At 55.7% G+C, this 18,716-nt stretch overlaps 4 protein-coding genes and 1 non-coding gene across 5 annotated transcripts; 2 read left to right on the top strand and 3 right to left on the bottom strand.

Moving 5' to 3' along the window:
• Positions 1-773: 773 nt before the first annotated feature.
• Positions 774-1,442, top strand: SPBR_01008 (acetyltransferase; the record flags this gene model as incomplete). Its single annotated transcript, XM_040759327.1, has 1 exon — positions 774-1,442. The coding sequence occupies one exon, from the start codon at positions 774-776 to the stop codon at positions 1,440-1,442; it is 669 nt and encodes a 222-aa protein (XP_040618398.1).
• Positions 1,443-1,748: 306 nt separating this feature from the next.
• On the bottom strand, positions 1,749-4,010 carry SPBR_00282 (alpha,alpha-trehalase; the record flags this gene model as incomplete). Its single annotated transcript, XM_040758601.1, has 3 exons — positions 1,749-2,985; positions 3,055-3,723; positions 3,784-4,010. The coding sequence occupies 3 exons, from the start codon at positions 4,008-4,010 to the stop codon at positions 1,749-1,751; spliced, it is 2,133 nt and encodes a 710-aa protein (XP_040618397.1).
• Positions 4,011-5,977: 1,967 nt separating this feature from the next.
• SPBR_00189 (Transient receptor potential (TRP) domain containing protein) lies at positions 5,978-8,692 on the bottom strand (the record flags this gene model as incomplete). Its single annotated transcript, XM_040758509.1, has 1 exon — positions 5,978-8,692. The coding sequence occupies one exon, from the start codon at positions 8,690-8,692 to the stop codon at positions 5,978-5,980; it is 2,715 nt and encodes a 904-aa protein (XP_040618396.1).
• Positions 8,693-11,543: 2,851 nt separating this feature from the next.
• SPBR_09529 lies at positions 11,544-11,646 on the top strand. The gene has a single exon. It is a non-coding gene; the product is annotated as a tRNA-Met (tRNA).
• Positions 11,647-12,507: 861 nt separating this feature from the next.
• On the bottom strand, positions 12,508-16,230 carry SPBR_00079 (c2h2 finger domain containing protein; the record flags this gene model as incomplete). The annotated part of the gene is made up of 1 exon (XM_040758399.1): positions 12,508-16,230. One exon carries the CDS (start codon positions 16,228-16,230, stop codon positions 12,508-12,510), a length of 3,723 nt encoding a protein of 1,240 aa, XP_040618395.1.
• Between the last annotated feature and the right edge of the window lie 2,486 nt (positions 16,231-18,716).

Genomic DNA, 18,716 nt, shown 5'->3' with positions numbered 1-18,716 from the left:
CGCTGGTCGGCGAGGGTCGTAGGGCGAAACAATTGGCAGACGCAAAAGGCCACCTCACGTTTTAATTCCGCCTTAACTGCTTTCCAGCAACATTCCCCCAAACTGGTCTCCACTCGGCACCCATTTTGGGACAAGCCCAGGAACCGGCGACAGGTGGCAGGGGAAGGCGCGACGCGGCTGAACATGGCTAAAAGCCCCGGAAAGCGGCCATTGTTTTTCCGTTCTGGGGAGCTGAGACAGGACCGAACCTACCTGTAACGCGCTGTAAATCGTTGTCTGTGTGGCATATGCCTCTGCAAGCTGTAATTAACGGCTCCAGGCCTTATGCCTGGCTGCAGGAGCTTCCTCAGCACCTAAAAGATGCGCCTCGGGGCTTCACCCCGCTACAGGCCCACATTTACATCCCGTCTAGGAAGGTGGTTACGTCGCCGTCAGAGAAAGAACGGCCGGCACTACCATAGACTACGGGTAGGGGCACGACATTAAACATTGTAAGACGGCGGAAGGATCAGTTGCGTATTTCGGGTTGTCGAGTGCGTCTGTCGCATCCTTTGGACGACAGTCTGACGCCGCTGCTGCACGATGGTATGAGTCAAGCCGGCATGATAATCTTACGGGAAGCAGACGCGACATAAAGCAGCCGCTCTCAGGCATATATATATTCTCATGACAAAACCAGCGGCTCAGGACATATCATTTCCCTCATTTACATCCTTCTGGACGTTTGCTTAGTACGCTCGCTCTTCTTCTTCTTCTTCTTCTTCATCATCATTATGGCAGACTCTGACGCCGTCTTCCCCACGACGCCCATCCTTCGTCTCGAGCACTGCGTGCTCCGGCCGTACCATGTCTCGGACCTCGAGCCCATGTGTGCCGCCGCCAACGACCCCGATATCGTCCGCTACATGCGCGATACGTTTCCCTATCCGTACGATCGCGAGGCCGGTCTGAACTGGTTGAAGATTTGCAAAGCAGAAGGCTTGCCAGAGGAGGACGAGCCAGCGTCGGCCGCACCAGCATCCACAGCAGCTTCCAAACCAGAGGTCCCCCGGTCTGAGCTCACCGCTGCCATCTGCCTGCTGGACGGTACGTTTGTCGGCAGCACAGGCCTCCATGTCGTCGGCCGTGACGGCACCGAAAGGTACACGCGCGAGCTTGGGTACTGGATTGGCAAGGCACACAGGGGATACGGGCTCGCGACAGAAGTGGCGGCCGGGCTGGGCCGGTGGGCGCTGTCGGCGGCGAGCGGCATATTGACGCCGGATGGACAACCGCTGCGGCGGGTCGAGGCGGGCGTGTACGGCGAGAATGCAGCCTCGGTGAAGGTGCTGGAGCGGGCTGGGTACGTCCGAGAGGGCGTGCGGCGGCAGGCGGTTGTCAAGAACGGCGCAATGCAGGACGTGGTCATCTTTGGTCTGTTGGCGTCCGACCTCAAAAAATAGGAGGTGATTGTCATGTCCCCTTTTATGACAGCGTATGGGCGACAAGAGTAAGAGGATGAACTATTTTTTTCTCTTTTCTTTACTTCTTTTCGGTAGAAAGAAGAAAAGAACTCATTTGATACTCGAACTATATTAGATACAACGTTATCATGTCAATAAAAGAAAAAGAACACGACGGCACTTCATTGTCTTCATGCGCGGTCAAAGACGCAGAGATTGCAAACAAAGCACGACGCCGCCAGATAAGGAAACAACTGTTTGGTGATCCGGCCTAGTATTATAGCATTCCTGTACAGTCGTTTCGATTTACTCCTGGGTCCGACTCCCAAACATCTTGATCCACGCAGCATCGTAAGGGTCGAGCTGGACGGCGCTGGGCGGCCGTGACCGACGACTCAGGCCGCCTCCTGCAGACACGTCGTTGACAGCACGCTTGCGCTTGCCGGGCGTGATGTTGGCAGCCGTGATATTACCACAGTTGGGCCGCACAAGTTTGTTGCCAAACGTGTCTGCTGTCCAGAGAAGCACACCGTTTGTCCAGCCAAAACCCTCGACCACCGTGTACTCGCCCCCGCCGCCGGCCCCGTTCGTGGAGTTGTACGTGTACTTCTCAAACATGGTACCGTTGTCAGCAGAGCTGAAGCCCATGAGCTGTGGCGTCAGCGACGTCGAGCCGCCCGTGGCGTACCATGTGCAAAAGGCCGAGTCAAGGTACCGCTGGCCAAGGCGCAGTGCCAGATCCCGAACGTCCTGGTAGTTCGTGTCATGGACGCCAAACGTGGCGGGTGTGTTGAGCAGCCCCTTCATCAAGACATGCTGCAGCGGCGGCCACACATTAGGCTGGTCCCATTGCTGACCAGTCACCAGATTCGTGGCGGGAATGCCTCCCTCGGTGCTGTCCAGGAACGCTTTGACACGCTTAAAAGCCAGCTTGACGGCCAGCGGGTCGTTCTTGAGCTGTGCCGGCGCGGCGCCGGTCCAGAAGGGGTACAGCTGGGCGATATCGAACAGCACCTGGTAGCCGGACGGCGCCGTCTCTTCCGCTAGCAGGGTCGTGGTGTTATCTCTCGGCACATAAATATTCTGGGCTTTGGAGCTCATGTTGTAGTCAAAGTAGCTAAAGAGCGTGTCGTTCCACATCAGCTGAAACATGCCCTCGCTCCGGATTCTGGCGGCAGCGGCCCATTGTGCGGCGCCGGTCTTGTTGCCGGTCGTCTGCAGGAAGCCACCAATGGTGACCTCATTCCAGTACAGGATCGAGTTGAGGTCGACGGGTAGCATGTTGTTGATGTTGAGCGAGCGCAGTGGGAAATAGGTGTCTGTGGCCGAGTCGTTAGGCCGTGCCAGCCAGCGCGTGCCATAGTCCCAGCCCGACTCAGCGCCGCTGGCCAGCTGAGCATACAGAGCCGCCTTCTGTGACGAGTTCAGAGGTGTGGCCTCCGGGTACACAGAGCCATTAGCGGCGTAGTACGACTTGTTGTTGGCGGAGACGTAGTCCTCAAGGTAGGACTCGGGCCGCGGCTGGTTGTTCAGCACCGAGTAGCTTAATTGGATTAGCTGTTGTGATGCGCAATGGGCAAGAGCGTTATGGGGAGCGGTCAAAGGTACGTACCGGTTCAGCGTATAGGTCTTGTTATTCGGCGCCGTAACCGAGACGGAGCGATTGGTGGTCCAGAATTCGTGCTCCTTGATCAGCAAGGGCACAGCGCGCTTGAGAATGCTTGTGTCGTTGGTGTGCTCAATGTAGATTCGGATCATCTGGGACAGCAAAGGCGGCTGGGAGCGGTTGAGGTAGTAGACGCGGGCGCCATTGGGCACGAAGCCGTAGAGGTCGACAAAGTCGAGGAAGTTTTCAATGGTGTTGAGTGTGATGTTGACAAAGCTGCCGCCGGTGCGCAGCAGGCCCTCGACGATCCAGTACGAGTCCCAGTAGTAGGGCTCGCGGAAGCGGCCACCGGCCACGACAAAGGTGCGGTTGACGGGCACGAAGCTGGACTGGCAGCCGGCGCAGCTCGTGTTGCCGGTCTTGCCGGTGTACTGGCGGGTCAGGTCAGGCCAGATGTCAATGACCTTTTGGACGAACTGGTTGATCACGGTGTCGTTAATCTTGTGCAAAAACGTCGCGTTGGTGGTCAGCTCGTCCGTTGGAACACTCTCGAGCTCGCCGCCGGCCGGGGCAAAGTAGGTGCCGAGGAAGTCGTTGAGCTCCGTGTTGTTGCTCAGCGGCTTGGTGAGGTTGTTGAATGCTGCCACGACCTCATCCAGCGGGCGCACCGTGGGCCTGCATATATTAGTGTCGGCTTACTTACTTTCCTTTTTGTCAGTCCGGACGTTCACGTACATGTCCACAAAAGTCTTGGAGTCCGAGAAGGGTGCCGCAAGCTCGATGCCCTTTAGTATTTCGCCGTAGCAGTAGAGGGTTGAATTGCAGGGCGCAATGACTGTTCCATTGTTGAAGAGGGCCGTGGCCGGGTGACCCAAAAAGAGCAGCGCTCCGGCGACGAGGGCAGTGGTGGTTCTCAAAGCAGAGGAGACCATGCCGCGGGGGACGAGACCGGCGGCCGCCATGGGGACAAGGCGTGGGTATCGGGGTGTAGAAGAAAGATGCTGCAAATCAGATGATGTTGATGCCGGAGCGACAGAGAAAAGAAAATATGGGTCGTCGCCAAGATAGCACGACACTTTCCTACAGCAATTGACTTTGGGGAAAGAGCAACAGGGCAAGCTGCGGTGGATGTGAAGGAGCTACGTGAGCTTGGGGGAAGCTTGAAGAGCTTCTTGCAGAGCGGGAAGGAACGTTCTTACTCAATGTATATATACCAATCGTGGCCGTTCTTGGTCCTGCTTGGTAAGGGCGGGCGCAACAACAAAGGAAGGCGCGGTCCAAGTACACAGAACAAAGGCAATAAGCGCCACTGTCAAAAAATGCTGCAACTGGTCTCTCCCAATAGTCAGGAACAGAACCACGCAGAAAACAGGAGTTGTAGGCGAGCTGGGGCGTTATGCCGTCAGAACCTTTTCGTCCCGTCAAGTTGCGATCGCTAGACATTACGGATTTCTGGGGTTGCTTCCGTTGGTTGCATCCAAGGCCGGTGAAGGGCCGCGTGCGAGACGGTGGGCTCTCTGAGGGTGTGTCTAGATGTACACTGCGCTAGCATGCATGTCCATTTCCGTGGGTAAAAGCTGCATATTGCTCTGCGTGGTTGCATATACGGCATACTCCGCATGGGAGCTGCGAACATGCAATGCTCCGCAGCCATCGTGTCGTCTCACTCTTCGTTTATCCTACGTGGTGTACTTTTGCTGGAAGCAACAAAGAGGAAGGTGCGCCGGCAGAACGTATGCAATGTGGGGCAACGCAGGCGGCTTCCTTCGGATGGGTCAAGGGACCGGCGGGAGGAAGGTACAAGGGCCACGTCTTTCGTCCTGTAGATGCCATTTGTCGTCTTCATTGAGACTCATTTCCAGTCTCATGATGAGCCGGTGTGTTCGCCTCGCAGACATCCAAGCATCTTGAGACAGCTGGGGAGCAGTCGACGTCGAGCGGCAACTAGAGACAGTCGAGCCAAGTCGATGACGCCCTATCACAAACAGGTCCAATCTTGGCCCTTGGCAAGCAAGCCCATTTCCAACATTTCGATGGCCCTGTGACTTCTAGAAAGGGTCCAATTGCGAAAGGGAAAAGAGCCGTCTTGAATGTCCTTTGACTTGATGGAAGAAGAAAGCTTCCCACTTGTTCTCGTCCGTATTAGTGTGCGTGTGTTGGTCGATCGCCCGCAGACTGTAGATGATGACATTAGCGCAGCTGTTGTTTTCGGCAGCCAAGGTGAAGTTGCTGCTTGAACAGGTTTTTTAGGTGCGCTTCCTTTCTAAGGTTGGTGTCCTTCTCTTGTAAGTGCCTGGACCAGGTCCTAACCACGGCAACCCCGCTGGAAATGGCCCGAAAGCGGGGAAGTTGGGGGTGCGGAAGGGCCGCCGTAGCTCTGCTCCAGTTGGCTGTGACGTCAAGTATCGCCTGCTCTGTTCATTGTGGCTCAATGTCTCAATGTCACAGCGAGTGGACAAATCTCGTTCTTTGTGCATATCCCATGCCAAGGCTGGCCATGGTGCACGTTTCTTGTGCACTTTCTGCAGCCTTTTTGCAGTATTTCGCCGACAAGAGAGCGAGCCCACACGGCGTTCTCCGGCCGTAAGCCGGGGAAATTCATGAGGAAAAGGCATTCATACAGCGGTTTGACACATCGATATGCCATTGTTCACGATGGTGTGACGAGAATTTTAAGTGGTAATCAGTTGTATTGTTTCCAGTGTGCCGGAACATCTTTGGTGTTAATATCGTACAGCTTATAGTAGTTACTTATACAAACAAATCATGGGCTATTTTACATGTCGACACGAAAGAAAAAAACAAACAAAGTGAAACAAAGCTTCGCGTACACTGCATGGGGATATCTCGTGAAAATTGGGGTAAAGACAAAAGAAAACAGAGGTGACTGGGACAACGAGCACAACGAGGGCATAACACAGACAATCCCTTAATATCCCCTCTGAGGTCCCGGGTATGGACCGTAACCTCCATTGAAGTTGCTATTGCCGTTGCCGTAGCCACTAGGGTTGCTGCTGTAGGCCATGTATTGTTGCTGCTGTGGCGGGAATGGCGAATACGAGTTGTTCCGGCGCTGGTAGTTGGGGCCGTTGCCGTTGTAACCTGGCCGGTATCTTTGTTGGCCGTAGGTTTGATTCCGTACTGGCGGCCCACGAGGACCGTTGTACGAGCCGCTGCCGTTGGTGTTGTTGCCGTCGAGGTTGGGCAATGTAGGTTGCCGCATATCAGCGGTGTCTGAACGGCCCATCGGTGCCGCCTCGCCGAGAAGACTCTCGCCGCCCTGGCCGACATCCTGCCGACTGCCACTGTACTGTATCCGCGGCAAGAAATTCCGAGCACTGTTGTTGCCATTGCTGGGTGTGAGGGACCGCGCGTCAGGCGCCGTCGAGGCCAGGCCGATCAATACGGCACCCGACGAAGCAGAGAGTGTGCTGGAAACGGTCGAGGCCTGGCGTGCGGGCGGAAGCCGAGGTACCGACAGGTTGGTTGAGGCGGGCACCGCCGTCGTGTCCACCTTCTTGTCTGAGACGCCCGACAGGCTTTCCGTCTCCTCGTCGATCGGCGACATCCGGCCGCTGCCGCGCTTGTTGGTCTGACCGGCCTGAAGCAGCGAGTTGCGCGCGTCGAGCGGTGTCAGGTTGTCCGTATCGCGTGCCTTTTCGAGCTCCTTGCGTCGCTTGCGGTGTGGGTTTTCCTTGACGCAGGCGACAATGGCATTGAATGCAATGAGAATGGCCAGAATGCCGCTGAGGGCCGACTGCACGGCAATCAGCACGACGCCAGCGACGGTCTGCGTGGTCTCGGCAATGCCAAACTCTTCGACAAACACCATGATGCAGACAACAGAGAGTACGCGCACGACCTGGATCAAAATGTTGACGACATTGCCCGAGCGGCGTTCGTACGGTCGGCTCCACAACAGCATGATGAGCATGACTGCCTCAATGGCCAGCTGGGCAATGCTCTGGGCCATGCCGTGGCCGTCGCCGACAGCAAGCGCAACGCCCTTGGCAAACATGTACAGAATGGCAGGCACAAAGACCCACCAGTACTGGCGACGGTAGGACTCGTAGAACAAGCTGTACTTCCTCCAGATCTTCTTGTCGTCGTACAGGCCAGACGTGTCGCCTTCCTCGTCCGTCAGCTTCTGCGCGGTATACCAAATGCGAAATGAGAAAAAGGCCAGCACGCCGGTAAAGAGGCCGAGTGTGACGCCGGCCAGCACCTTGGCGGCCCACGAATCGCCCTGGGTGAACTGGAACATGCAGTACAGCACCCACACGCCATACAGCAACAGAATGAGAGTGGTGATGGCGCGCGCAATGGAGCGCCAGTAGTGCTGCCGGAAGCCGGCGAGCGACTCTGGGAAGCGTCCAAAGAGGGCCCAGGCCTCAAGCACGACCTTGACCAGCAAGATGCCGACGGTAATAGCGGCAATCACGATGGCCACGATCAGCAGCACTGTCATGAACGTGCTGGCTGACGGGATGCTGAGCTCTTCGACGTACGCACGGAAGCCGCTGACGGCCACGCGCACAGTGTTGGCCGCGCCGCCGCTGTTCGTGTTGGCATCCGTGGCGGCGGCTCCGTCTGAGCTCGTGCCGTTGATACTAGTCGTAATCTCGCGCAGCAGCAAGGCGTGCGTGCGGCGATCCAGCAGGTGGAGCTCGGGGCTCGCCAGGACGCTACGCGCGAAGCGGAAGCTCAGTGATGCCTGGGAGGGTGTCGAGGTCGAGCCGTCTGGGAAAACCAGCGTCGCATTCTGCAGAAACTGGACGCTGTCGTTGGTCAGGTTGCCGCCCGTGGCCACGCGGAAGTTGTCGATGGCGATCTGCAGCTGGGTCCAGGGGATCAGGCCGGTGGAAAAGCCAAAGTTCTTGGCAAAGTTGCGGTACACCGGCGGGTAATTGACCGACATCATGCCGTTCATGGCCATGCCCTGGAACCAGCCAAAAACCTCGCCGAAGCTGGGGCTGATCGTGCCCATGCCGCCGGCCACAGACGATCCGCCGGCTGCCGCTGCACTGCTGCCGCTTGCAATAGCGGCACCGACGGCACCGACACCACTCAGCACAAGCGCGGCTGCTGCAATACCGGCTGCCGCGTACGACACGGCGGGGACGTCTGTCGTCTTGCCGTTGGACACCTGTGACTGGATGCAGGCAACATCTTGGCCCTTGTTGTCACCATCCATGGCCATCAGCTGCAGCGTGGCCTGGGCGGCGATGTCCGGGATCTGGAAGGCGATGGCCGGTACCTGATTGGCAAACTCGGCGGGGATGGCCTGGGACCCACTCGCGGCAAAGCTTCCTGCGGGCACGGGGCAGAGCTGCTCAACGAAGGTGCTCGCGGAGCAGGGGTTGAAGGAGTTGGAATAGACCTGGGCGCCGTAGGCCGTGACGTTGAGAATGGCAGTGACGTTCTGCACCTTGGCGCTGGAGCCGGCGACGTCAAACGTGACGGTCTTGTTGGCGTTGTTGTACTGGATGTCGACCTTCTGGACGGTGACTGTGGTGTCGTTGCTTCCGCAGTTATTGAAGCCGGTCGTCTGGAGAATGTCGGTGGCGGCGGTGGCAGCCGCGTTGAGGCTTACGGAGGCGACCAGGGCCAGCCTGCGCAGGCTTGTCGGCCTGTTTCTTGCCATGTTGGCGCGAATGCACGAAGTATATGGCGAGAAAACCATAAAATGAAGCAAAGTAAAGAGAGGTGCCCGTGTCGTAACAGTCGTATATGTTTTCGTTAGAGCATTGATCGACGAAGTCGAGATTGGATGTGTTGCGAAAATGGGAAAGAGGTATAAGTGAGAACAGACGCCAACAGCTTCGCAGAGGTATAAAACAGTAGAAAATTGCAGAAGCTGGACGAGAAGTGTCGGGGGCAAAATAAACAAAGATCGTGTAAAGGATGTAGACAAAGAAAACACAACAAACGTAGGAAAGTGAACAAAGTCGAATTGGCCAGCCGAATAAAGAAGAAAATCAAAGAGAATGAAGAAGATCGAGGGACGAAGTGAAGGCAATGGAGGCCGAGGGTCAACCTGGAACGAATGGAAGGAAAGAAAAGAAGGAAAGGACGAGATCACGCTGTGCCGTCCATCGACAATAGCGATTGTTCAATGTCTTTGTTGATTTTGTTGAGATGGAGAGAGCGAGGCCGATCGCGAGATGTGGTGCTGCACGCTCCTAACAACATAACAAGACAAAAGAAAAAGAAAAGAAGAACAAGATCATAGGATGAGAGATAAAAGAAAAGCCGGTGGCTTGGACCAGCGACTCAACGGTCGCGAGGACACAGGCAAGCAGTGATCCAAGTTTAGAGTTTGGGTCGGGCCAGGTGAGTCGACAGGGGTTGGCCAATACAACCCTTGGGATGTCGAAACTCTAGCCAGGGTGAAGACGGGATACGTTTGGTGCACTTGTAAGAAGAAGAAGAAGTAAGACAGGAAAGGATGGCCACTCCGCGTGTAGCCTTTCTTTTTTTTCTTTTTTCGCAAATACTTCTCTTACACCAAGCTCAGCCTCTTCTTTCGGCTGGTACGTCTCTTCCGTCCTGGAACCAGTCGACCATCCCGAAAAGATTCTCAGTGACTGACAGAGCAGCATAAGATCCACAGCCAGGAACGACAGATCAGTTTTGCTCTCGCCGTCTCTTGCTGCTCCAAATCTATTGTTCCCGCTTTTTTTGGTCGGGAAGTACCCATTGTCCTTGGTCGATCTGCGGCCTTGACCGGCGTTATGAACGACCACAACCACAGGCAAGCAGCGCCAGCCAAAAGGAGAAGAACATGATATTGCAACACCACTTCACAATTGGCGAGGTTGTGGCTACAGGATTCACCTGTCATCCCCAACTGCCATTCGTATACGTGCAGGCTTCGCTGACTAGTGGCAATAGAGACCGCCTTTACCCTGGTCATGTAATCTGGAGGTGCCAGTCGCTGGCTGTTCGTTTTTCCAAGGATCTGAGCGGCGTTTGAAGTTGGGCAAAGAGCGGAAGGCCAGCATTTCGCACAAAGGACAATATGGGAACAGAAAGGGGACAAAAGGAGAACAAAGGGAACAGCAGCTGCAGGACCTGGCTGCGTGCAAGCGCTCGTGCGGTGTCGTGGGCTTTGCAAGTTCTGAAACGCGCAGGGGTTTGGAAAGAGAACAAAACAGAGTCTTGTCTGTGGCGGCTGAAGGCTTGGATATGGCGTTTGGAGTTGAGGGGCCAGGAGCAGGTGCGTGCTGTGGTTGGACGGGGCTGTAAGTTGCCAAGGGGGGAAAGAGCCCCTGGTACCCACTACTGACGACACTTCCTTCCCCTAATGCCGCTTCGTTGGACAACATTCTCCCAGAAAGGGCAACCACTCGAAAGAGTCTCTTACTTTGGTTGGTCATTGTCGACTTCATCCTCTCTCTTATGGATTTTCACATCTTTTGCGTGAAAGCACGCGCCGGCGATCTTCACCCGGCCTTCAGTTAAGGCCGGGTCTCTTGATCACGGGCCTGTTTTCGTATCTAATATTTCCCACCGTCTTTTGTGTCTGCTGGGCACGACCGAGATGAAAATAGATCTGGAGAACACATACTGGAAAAAGAAAATTGATCAGAAAGATCAGATCCGAATTTTGACGCCAGAGAACAACGGCACAAAGGCCACTGCACCTTCGCCCTCGCCCCCACCGCTCTGCACCCACGGTCCTCCCAGCCTGTCCATCACAGCCCCTGGATTGTCTCCTCTCGGTTCGGGACAAGGGTGTGAGAACAGTCTCCTCCCAAAGCTGCAACAAAGCATAAAACCCAGGAGCCTGGGTCGTCGCCTTCGTGGGGTATAATACGACGTCGTACAATCCCCTACAAACTGGGAGCGAGTGACTTGGATACAAAGGCCCATCGACAAGTATCTCAAAGAGATACCACGCCCATGTCTTTGTGTCTGCTTTTTCGACGACTCCACAGCCTCTCGGCAGAACAATGCGTGCTTCAGATTGTGCGTTCACCTCCGGTTGCCCAGTATCGGCGCCTGTGCCCCTGCATCTTCCCGTATTCTCATACTTTGCCAACGACCGCACCGTCGATCGGCACACCTCGCTTCGTCTTTCTCAGGACGTTTGTATTCTTTCTTTCCATGCACACTTCTACGCTCTTTCCTTTCCCTTTCGTTCGGCGTTCGCTCGCATCCACGGCAAGCGATCCGCATGGCACACGAACGCTCTTGCCGAAGTGCAGATCAGGTGGTCAAATGCGGCGAGAATACTACGAGAGAATAGGCAGAGTAAAGCAGGAACGATCGAATATCCTCCCATTTCAGATAGGCAACGGCTGTCGACACGAACCATTAGTTGTCGACGTTGATGGAAGGAAGATCCGCAGTATAATCGCACAGATTCGAACACGACCTTGGAGCTGTTGCACTAGCGTGGGTTGCATTTTGAGAACTCCAGAGCCATGGAGAGTTTGGCTGCTCATATATAATTATAAATACGAGGCAACCTACGTAACAAGCAACGTAATGGGATCGTGGCGCAGTTGGCTAGCGCGTAGGTCTCATAGCGATATGAGCCTTATCCAAGATAGGCATATCCTAAGGTCGTGAGTTCGAGCCTCACCGATCCCAAGTTGTTTTTTTGCTGTTTGGGCCTTTTTTTTTTTTTTTTTTCAAACCACTTCCATTCTTTTTATAAGAAAAATATCGCCACACTTTTCTTTGCCAATCGATACTATACTTCAGTGCCTAAACCGAATTCAGTCTCCTGCCTTGTCCTGTCGACCGTCGAACCTAGTAATTCCGTTAACGGCAAAAAGCAGAATCGTCCCAACTCAGCCTCGACGCATTAAGTCGGAGGACCAGGGGTGTTGGGACTGGTCCATGGGGTGATGGACCAGACGGTGTGTTGACCCCTCTCTTTTTATTCGTCACTGCAATGCATATCTTAATCGATGAGATAATAACTTCTCAGGAACCCGGTACGATGTGGACACCCAATGATGAAGTGTGGAAGGTTTCCAACCCTCAATGCAAGTATTCGAAACCCAAAGATGCCAAAGAAGGTGATTTAGGTTTTGAAATTGGTATAAAATCCAAAAGAAGTCTATGGTCATAAAGGGGAAGGCGGTTCAAGCTGCATGGCAAGGCCCAGCTGCATTTAAAAAGATAAAGAAACAGAAAGAGCAAAATCGCAGAGACAATTAATAACTGCAAAATACAAAATCATATCCTTTCATATTTGATCGTATGCGAGTCATTTTGCGCCAAAAAAGAAGATGATGAAATCAAAAAGAAGACGAAAGAAAGAAAATAGCAGGCGTCAGCTGGTTGTGGTATTCGTGCAACCCAGGCGTCAAACCAAAGTAGAGGCACAGGGCAAATGATATGTATATAGAAGCAAAAGGCAAAATCTGGTAAGAGAAGAGATGAAAAGAGAAAAGGAAAAAAAAAAAAACCAACCAGATAAGTCACAAGTACGTTACACACCAGCTACTGGCCGTAGAACTGGCCTTGTGGCTGGTGCGGTGAGTGATGAAATGGTGACACCGAGCCCTGAGGAGTATAGTGTTCGCCGCTGCCGACGGACGGATCAATTGAAGCATCGTACTGCAGCTGGCCACCGGCAATGGGCGCATGCAGGCCGAGCGCGTTGGCATCGGAGAACGTCGAGAATCCCGACGAGTCGACCATGCTAACCGGATCCGCAATGTACTGGTTGCCGGCCGGGTCCAGGTAGCCACCAGTTGTGACGGGGAGTTGACCGCCATAGGACTGCGCACCTGAAAAGCCGGGCTGCATGTCCAGAGTTGCGGCGTCCAAGCTCTGCATCTGCGATGGAAGGACACCCGCAGCAACGAACTGCTGTGGCGTCTGGCCGTAGTACGCTGGTTGCTGATACTGCACCTGGGTGACGGCGGGGTACATGTACGCGTTGGGGTCGTGGGCGCTAGGCTGGCCAAAGCCACCAAGCTGCTGGCCCAGGTGGTGGTGGTGTAGGCCCGCACCGTGTACCAGGCCCGTCGCCATCATGTTGGGCGAGAGACGCGAGAGCTCACCTTGGTGAGCATCGGCTGTTGTGGGATATGCCACGGCTGGTGCGAAGGTCCGGGGTGGCGGATCTTGCACAGGGCTGATGAGCGTGTCTGCCTCCACCTCCTTGCGCTCCACGAGACGCAGGAGCGGTAAGCTGATATGCTCCATGTGCTTGGCCAGGTGTACCGTCAGCTTCTTCCAGGTGGGGAATGTTTTGGCGCAGAAGCGGCAGGGTTCGTCCTGGGGCCGCGCCGTGGTCTCGGCATGGCACTGTTCGACGCGTTGCCAAGTTGGGTCAGGCGCGCCGGATTTCTTGATCGCAGCCTTGGTCTTGTGCTTGGGCTCGTTGAACTTGTGCTCGCGAACGAGGTGCTGCAAAAAGTTATCGCGACGGTAGCATGTATGCCGGCACTCTTCCACGTCGCAAGTCCACCACTCCAGATGGCGATGACCCTCGTTCTCGTGGCGCACCCAGTCGGCTTTTCTCTTGAAGATTTTGGGGTCGCGGCACCTGTCCCACGTGCATGTGAATGGTTGTACGTCTTCGTGCACGTGCTTCGTCCAATCCGAAGGCTTCTGGACACGTCTGTTCTGGAAGCAAAGTTGGCACTCGAATTCGGCTGGCAGGGTGGTCGTTGGTGGCATGGGGATGTACTTGGGGAAGCTCTCCGCGTTGATGGCACCGTCCAGGGGAGATGTGACATCATCGGCGTCCTCGCCGTCATATGTCGCAGACAGAGGATCAATGCTACGCGGCGCGCCCTTGCTGTCGATAAGAACGGCCAAGCCGCCTTGTGCGATGCACAGTGGCCCGCTGGAGCACAACTGACCCTTCACTTGGCCTAAATGCTTGACCCGGGTGTTGAGCAGACCCTTATACCGCACGATCTGCTGGTGAGCAATGCGGTCTACCAAGTAGGTGTTGACGTCGACGAGCATGGGGTTGAGGCCCAAGACCAGCTCACGGAAGCCGTTGAAATCTGGCGTAATGTTGTCGATCAGCTCGTCGGACTCAGCCTTCAGATCACCATCATCGAAAGCCTCGTCGTCCTCGTCGTCCTCATCGTCCGGATCAGCCACCGCAACGCGGGTGGCCGGGATCTTGATGGGTGTGGGTGCGGTGGCAGGGGCTGGGGCTGGGGCGGGAGTGGGAGCGGCAGCGGATGTGGGGACGCCGGTGACAGGGACCGACGTGGGTCCATGGAACATGGGCGTGGCGTTGGCCGTCGCCAGGGCCGCAATGGGCGGACCACCAGTCTTTTTGAGCATGCGGACCAGGTTGGGATGAGGATTGTCGAGTGTTCCCTTGGTGTCAGACTTGCTGCGGGGCCGCCGTAGAGAGTTGCCGACCTTGAGCAAGGGGCTTTTAGGCGATGTCAGGGGTGGGCTGAGGCTGCCGGAGCCGGCATGTGGCCTGCTAATGGATCCGTTGCGGGTGTGTGTAGCGCCAACAGAGGCCATGTTGCTGCCCATGGAGACAAGGGCTGTGTTGATACTGGGGATTGGCTGCTTGCTCTTGCCCCAGCTCTGCGTTCGCGGCGGAAGGCCAAGTGTGCTGGTGCTTTTTGTGCTGTCGCGGCGACTGTCGTCGGCGGGCGAGCTGTGGTCCGCAAAGTAGGACGACGCATCGTCATCTGGAATGCCGCGTGACCGCTTCGGCTGCTGACTAGTGCTCGGTTTGCGCACAAGCGTTCGCAGGTTGTCGAGAATACTGGGACGACGAGCTGGTTCGCCACGGTTGATGGCCAACTTCTTCAGAAAGTTGCCGCTCGTGACGCCCTCAATATCGGCGATGCTGGGCAAGCTTCGCCGCCGGGTGCCCCACGTGGCGGCTCGGGACACAATGGACGCGTTGTCGTGGTACATGCGCTCAAAACGCTCAATGGCGGCTTGTGACGTTTCGGGCTGGTTTCGGACGGCGCCTTGTGCAATGGGCAGCACAGAAGGACCGTTCTCCCAGATGTTGCTCTTGAGCATGATCTCGTAGTCGGTAGCGGTGACGGGCCCGCCGTTGCCAGTGAAGTATGTCCGGCCCGGCTGTTCGACGTTCTGTGTCTCGCCGCCGAGATCGACCTCGCGCGTCGACACGCCCTCAAAGGCGCCTTCTGGGCCAGGTGGCGGGCCCTGAATATCAGGCTCGCCGCCAGCAGCCGAGTCGAGCCATTGGCTGACAGCGGCGTTCTGCTTCTCCACCTTTCGTGCCTCGGCATCGTCGTTGATGCTGGTGAGGATCTCGGTCGAGGGGCGATTTGACGGGTCAATGCCACGACGGGCAGATTGCGCGGCCACATCGGCCTGTGCGAGGAGAGGGCTGTCGCCGGCGTTAGAGCCGGCGCGCTCGGTCTTGATCTCGCTGGAAGACAGATAGCTCTCCTCGTGGAGGGCGCTGTCTTTGCCCCAGAGCGAGACGGTGACATGGGGGTTTTGATTTGACATGGGAGGCGCTGTTGTCGCGGTGGCGCCTCCTTCAGTGGACAAACTGCCTCGATCGTTGTTTCCTAAGCTGCCCCCGCTGCTGGTCGTATCTGGTGTGAGCTGCGTGGCGGCGTCGCTGACAAACGTTTGTAGCTGCGGTACGGTTGTCGTTCCTGTTGCTGTTGATGCGGGGACCTTGGTGAGTTGCTGTGGCGAGACAAGGCCGTCAAAGCTCGGTACAGCGGCAATGCTGCGGGATGCGGCCTTTTGCGCGGCAGCCGACGAGGAGGCGGCGTTGCTGGGGGAGGCGGGCGCGTTGAGAGATGGTGTCTGATCGGGGCTTATGGGGTACGTCTTGATGTCATTGAAGATGGGCTCGGGCGTTGTATATGTCTGCGCGTTGGCGTCTGCGAGTGAGGCGGCAGCGGCGGCAGCGCCAAAGGGGTCGAAGTTGCCCGCGTCCTCGGCGAGGAAGGAGGGCGCGTTGCCGCCAGTGGTGCCGAAGATGGCGTTGAAGTAGTTGTCGTCGCCTGCGTTATCTACGTCAAACTCACTGTAGTCGCTGGACTGGTAGTGGATACTGAGGGCGACAGACTCGGCAGGGGTGTCTGCGTTGTTGAGGGCCGGCGAGGATGCAGTGTTGTGCAACATGGGCGGCGAGAAGAGGAGACTTGAGCCGGTGGGCGTGCCGGGCTGCAGGTTGTCGAGGTCGTCGGTGGTTTCTGCAAACTCAGAGGGCAGATCTGGAAACGGATATGAAGACATGATGAAGGCAGAGGAGAGGGAGAAGAAGGAGGAAGCAAGAGAAGAAAAATAAACAGAGTAAAGAGAAGACGAGGGACGGCGGATGGTTCCAGGATAGGGGGGGAGGGGTGGGTGAAGGTGTTGTCTGCCTTGTATATACAGCTCAAGAGTTCAGGGTGGGTAACGGGGATATCAGGTAGCACTCGCGGAATGGAGTAAACCGTACGAAAAGGGAAGTGATGAGAAGGAAGGGGAACATGCAAAAAGACGGCCACTGACACGAGGCAGAGGACGATTGATTGATGAAGGAGAGAGAGTTGGAGGAGGATGGGACGAAATACCAAGTCCCGTTTCGATCAAAAGGTAGCGTCGTCCGTCCGGCTTGTGGGTGGAGGGACAGAGGTGCAAGGATCAAACAATCCTGGCTTGGGCGGGCTTCCTTCGTCACCTCTCAACCTCTCAAGGTAACTCGCACAGGGAAGAATTGGAGAGATGGTGGGTTGGGGGGGGGGGGGGGGCTGTTGCAGTGGTGGGTGCGGCTAAGGCGAGGGCGGGGACCGCAGTGCAAGTTGCTTGTGTCTGTTTGACTGCGGTCAGGCGCGGCGGGAACCCAAAGCTTAATTAGTGAATGAGGAGCAGTGGCAGTTGACCGTTTCACTCAATGCGGGCAGCCGGGTGAGATTATGGTGACGGGGTCTGGGGATTGTTGATTGTTGATGATTGTTGATGATTGTTGATGAAGATGGTGATAAAGCTGTTGAGTACGGAAAGGGGATAAAATCGGGAAGAAAGGGGTCTGAGGCTTCAAATGGACCGCGAGAGGGCAAGAGCATTTCTGAATTTTCTGAGGCAGGCGCGATTCTGCGTGCGGCGCTTTTGTAGTTCAGCTGAAAATTATAAAATTACGGAGAAGGAGCATGTCTCCTTCGTCGAGCGCCCCTGCCCCAGGATATTGGGGGCATTGGGAGGCCCCTGGCCGCGTGCGAAGAGAGGGAAAGCGCGGTTGCTGTTCGGTCGCGCCAAATTGAGACGATGAGCCGATTTGTACTAGGGCGGGTTGCAGCGCTTATTCGCCATGGTACGCCAGCACGAGTTCTTTACTCCGTTCCACTTTGTATTTTACATCGTATTCGTCAGAATACGGAGAACATGAGTTGTATAAGTCGTCTGCCTGTTTGTTACTTTTTTCCTCTGCTTCTGGCCTTGTAGACCTTGCCAGCCCGCCTAAGTAGCCGTGTTGTCCAATTCTCTTTGGCCCTGGACGCAACTCTTTTTTTTGTCCAAAAATCTCAGCATGCGCCGCAGGCTGTGGAGCTACAGCCGTTTAAACAGGAGAATGGAACAGCCAAATGTTCTGGAGAACGCATGACGGGTTGTGTTCCAGTGCCTGGAGCCCCCGGCCGCCTCGTGGCTTTAGGTGACCCATCATAACCTTTTTGCCAGGGCAAGCATTGCGAGCAAGAAAGACGATGCGAATATTCCAACATGGCAATGTACTTGTCGATCGAGGCAGCGGCTGAGCAGCCGTAGCTACGGGGACCGAATACAGGGTGACGGGCTGGCCACGCCGGTTCTGTCGAAAGTTTAGACTTCGACAAGATAGTTCGGGATCTTAATACCAGACACAGACAGACAACACAAGCCAAGAAACGACGATCCTATGCCTCACCTCGAGTTTACACCAACGACTCCACCGTGTGACGGAGGCTCCGCGGAAGATAGTGGGAACAACGCCAAATCGCTCTTGGTTTTACACTGGATGTGGCAGCGCGGAAGCCAAGTTAGTTTTTCATTTTGCCGTTGACAGGTATTTATCATACTGTGTACAGAAGTACTTTTCCGCAACGCGGTGCAGTCCCCCTGACAGGGCAGAGAAAGAACCCGTACCCGCGACGGAAAGCCAGTGGCAGGAGAAAATAAGGAAAAGAACTAGTGTGCTAGTAGGGATGATAGCGCAAGCACATCGAACGGCGCCAGGTGTGTGTGGGGAGTGTAGAACAAGGGTGAAGGGAATGGTGCCCACATCCCATTGCAGGGGCAAGCGATGCAAACAAGAGAAAATCGAACGGCGTGAGTGCCTGTCTTGTCTGACTTGGCGTAGCGCTGGCCCTACGAGAAAGGACAACGAACGGCCATGAACGGTATACGGGAACCTTGGGAAAGGCCATGATGGTGTGTGAGTGTTAGGGTTGGGACGGGCGTGAACACATCCTCGTTTCCTCCATATGGTTCCGTCTGTGCGTCTAGGTGTGTCATCGTCTGTGGGACAATCGGACGGACTTGACCTGGTGAACGGCTGGCGGATGGAGTCAAACGGTCAGGCAAGGCAGTCTGGCTCCAAGGACTGCCGACGAGAGACGAAAGACGCCTTGTTATCACAAGACAATTAAACAAAAGAACAAAAAACTAGAGGCCCGGGATGACGGTGAGCAAAAGCTGGGAAAGACGAAGGAAAACAAAGCATTGATGAGGCACCAACCGTTGACGAGGCTGGTGGGCCGCGTTCT

Source organism: Sporothrix brasiliensis (assembly GCF_000820605.1).
Source record: "Sporothrix brasiliensis 5110 chromosome Unknown Cont19, whole genome shotgun sequence".
NCBI classification, from domain to species: domain Eukaryota; kingdom Fungi; phylum Ascomycota; class Sordariomycetes; order Ophiostomatales; family Ophiostomataceae; genus Sporothrix; species Sporothrix brasiliensis.
The sequence above is the reverse complement of the archived record's forward strand: the minus strand, read 5'-3'. Positions and strand labels throughout refer to the sequence as shown.